The 3,364-nt window shown below is 50.8% G+C and overlaps 1 protein-coding gene across 1 annotated transcript; it reads left to right on the top strand.

Moving 5' to 3' along the window:
* Positions 1-2,685: 2,685 nt before the first annotated feature.
* On the top strand, positions 2,686-3,105 carry LOC136524156 (uncharacterized mitochondrial protein AtMg00810-like). The gene has a single exon (XM_066517617.1). The coding sequence runs from the start codon at positions 2,686-2,688 to the stop codon at positions 3,103-3,105; it is 420 nt and encodes a 139-aa protein (XP_066373714.1).
* Positions 3,106-3,364: the final 259 nt, after the last annotated feature.

The following is a 3,364-nucleotide window of genomic DNA, read 5'->3' as shown; positions in this document are numbered from 1 at the left end:
CACGCGCTTGCCAACACGCTACATCCCCGTTGAGACAAGCTCCAAGGTTACCACTGATCCTCTTGCTAGTGGTGACCCACAAGTCACACTCTCCCATGTGGAGTGCTTACCACAAGCTCTAGCACTTGATCCGGCCGGACCACTTGTCGCCCTTCGCGTCTCGCTCTACTAGAGTTGCGCTTTGCGGCTCCCGCGGGGCGAGCACAATGCCCCTCATAAAGCTCTTTTCCGGAGCACCGCACAAGCTTCTTGCGGGCTTCGACGGAGACCACCACCAAGCCGTCTAGGAGGAGGCAATCTCCAAGAGTAACAAGCACCACTGGCTTGCTACTCGATCACCTAGTGCCACTCGATGCAACCTCACGATGCAATCGCACTAGAATCGCTCACTTACTCGATCGGATGAACACTATCAAGCTAGAGTGAGTTAGAGGGCTCCCAAGTACTCTCAAGCATGGACACAAAAGTCCCCCAAGGTGCTCCGCAACAGCCATGGCCGAGACCCCCTTCTATTTATAGCCCATACGAAAATAGAGCCGTTGTACCCCTTCACTGGGCACTGCTCGGGGTGACCGAACGCGCCGATCGTATCGACCGGACGCACCCTGCCAGCGTCCGGTCAACGGATGGCTGCCACATCATCCCTGACTTCAAATACTGAGCGCCCGATTTCAATGGTTAAGTTGCGACCGAACGCCACTGAGAAGGTGACCGAACGCTGCAACGCCCGAGTCCGGTCACTTCCAGTAAGGTTCCAGAGGCGGTTTTTCGCAACCGGACTCACCCAGCGTCCGATCAACACACAGACCAAACTCCCAAGCGTCACGTCATTAGCACCGGACGCGCCAGAGTAGCGTTCGGTCGGCTTTTATCAGCCAGCGTCCGGTCACTTCCAGAGAGCTCCCTGAGCGACCGGACGCGTCCGGTCACACATGACCGGACTCGCTCAGAGTTCGGTCAGTCTCTGCTGATTGACCGACACCTAGAGTTAGCCACCGGACGCGTCTGGTCTCACGGGGACAGCATCCGGTGCACTCTGTGAAACCCTGTCTTTTCTGCACAGGGTGCCGGTGGCACCGTCGGACACTCCGCCGGTGAAGTTTCGAACCCTTGCTCACAAGTGCTAAACACAATGTGTATCACCTTTGTGCATGTGTGTTAGCATATTTTCACAATCATTTTCAAGGGTTAGCCACTCAACTTACCACGTCACTCGATCCTAGCAATGATGTAAAGTTAGATCACTCGAGTGACACTAGATGACCGATATGCAAACAAGTTTGCCCCTCTTTATAGTACGGTCATCTATCATAAACCCGGTTATCAACTTCTTTACACACCTATGACCGGTGAAATAAAATGCCCTAGGTTATACCTTTGCCTTGCGCATTCCATTTCATCTCCTCCAATGTCGATGCAACACATGCACCAACACGATCAACAATGATATGATCCACTTCATATCATCACGTGATCATATTGGTTCATCGATCTTGACTTCACTTGCTTTTCACCATTGCCTTCGTCCATCAGCGCCAAGTCTTGCTCAAGCTTTACCGCCACGCGGCCCATCACTCCAAAGCCTTCAACTTGCCCTTCACGCTTGCAACCGGTCCATCAAACCAAGTCATGTCTTGATCTTCTCCACCTTGATCACATGACTCAATGTCATGTCTCATGTGCAATGAGCTTCTTCATCATCACATGTGTGAGCTTTGCAACATCTCTGAGCCATTTCCACCTTCATGGCATATGTTGCTCACACACATGTACCTGTGGACTAATCACTTGTGTATCTCACATAAACACAATTAGTCCATCTAGAGTTGTCACTCAATTACCAAAACCAAACAAGGAACTTTCAACGTCGGCAACTAACACCTTGCCAACTTTAATCGAAGATTAGAATTGCAATCTTTTAGGGGTCCACAAAGTTTTTTTTTCTTCTGAAAACTCAATATTAACTGTACCAATGCATGTATAGTGTGAAATTAAAGTTATGATATATTTACAAGTAAGTATTTTTTGTACTTTGCAATGGGAAAAAAATTGTCATGATTGTTTTTAAATTTGATACAGGCTTAATAGGGTATTGTCATATTAGTGCCAACATTAGCTTATATTATGGATCTCGTATTCATCATTAAATAAACTACAGCTTTAAAATTTTATAGATAAAGGTAAAACATAAATAGACATGTATTATTCATATTCTCGTCCCATAAATGTTTGGTAGCTTTGAAGGACCGAGAAAGACAACCAGGAGGGCCAATGGGAGCCAATCCAAAATTTCTTCCGAAATGGCCGCTCTCCTAAACAACCCTCCAAAACGCCAAATCTCACAAGTGAGATGCCCTTGAGCCAACTAGTGACCGGATACCCTCTGGGATGACCAGAGAACATAGCGGGACACTTAACAGTGGAAAACCAAGAGCTTGACCAAAGTTCACCGAAAAGCAAAAGCGAGGCTCTCAACTCCAACTGATCGGAAGCAAGAGTTCACAGCTAAATCACCCTAGCCAACTGGTGGCTTGATGATTTTTTTTTGGAAAACTTCCTGGGAACCTCGATGTTGGCCTAGCAGGGATGCGGGTGCACTGATGTACCTCACGGTGCTGCGACTGGACCTCGCGTTCACGGTCCAGCAAAGCTTGCTTCCACATGCACGATACGCGAGCGCCGCATATGACCCTACTCAAGCGGATTCTTCGCTGTGTCCGCGAGACGACGTCGCTTGGCCTCCACCTACGCGCGTCCGTCGACCTCTTCGTCATGGCCTACTCTGACGCCGACTGGGCGTGTTGCCCGGACACTCGGCGTTCTACATCTAGTTTCTATGTGTTCCTCGGCGAGTCGCTTGTCTCTTGGTCCTCCAAGCAACAGCCGGCCGTGTCCCGCTCCAGCGCCAAGGCTGAATACCAGGCGGTGGAGAACGCGGCAGGTGAGTGCATCTGGCTCCGGTATCTGCTCGACGAGCTCCATTGCGCCATCTCGAAGGCTACGGTGGCATACTGGGACAGCGTCTCTGCGGTGTGCATGTCCTGCAACCCCATACACCACAAGCACACCAAGCACATCGAGCTCGACATCCACTTCGTCCGGTAATACGTCCAGCTCGGCGATCTCCGTGTGCTCCATGTTCCGACCGGCGAACAATACGCGAACATCATGACAAAGGGGCTTCCTACGACGACGTTTGAAGCTTTTCGGTCCAGCGTTGTTCCAATCACACGCCAGACTGCGGGGGTGTTGAGGAGATGTCCCTGGACCGTGGCTTCGCCGACCGCCAAGACCGTGGGCGCGGTCGCCCGCTCCCCACGACGCACATGTTGTGCGCTAGATAGGATCGGTTGCTCATTGTGCA

Source organism: Miscanthus floridulus, chromosome 18 (genome assembly GCF_019320115.1).
Source record: "Miscanthus floridulus cultivar M001 chromosome 18, ASM1932011v1, whole genome shotgun sequence".
Lineage (NCBI taxonomy): Eukaryota > Viridiplantae > Streptophyta > Magnoliopsida > Poales > Poaceae > Miscanthus > Miscanthus floridulus.
The sequence above is the reverse complement of the archived record's forward strand: the minus strand, read 5'-3'. Positions and strand labels throughout refer to the sequence as shown.

Bases quoted from the DNA above. Each gene is read 5' to 3' on its own strand.
- LOC136524156 (XM_066517617.1), top strand. From the start codon at position 2,686: ATGACCCTACTCAAGCGGATTCTTCGCTGTGTCCGCGAGACGACGTCG.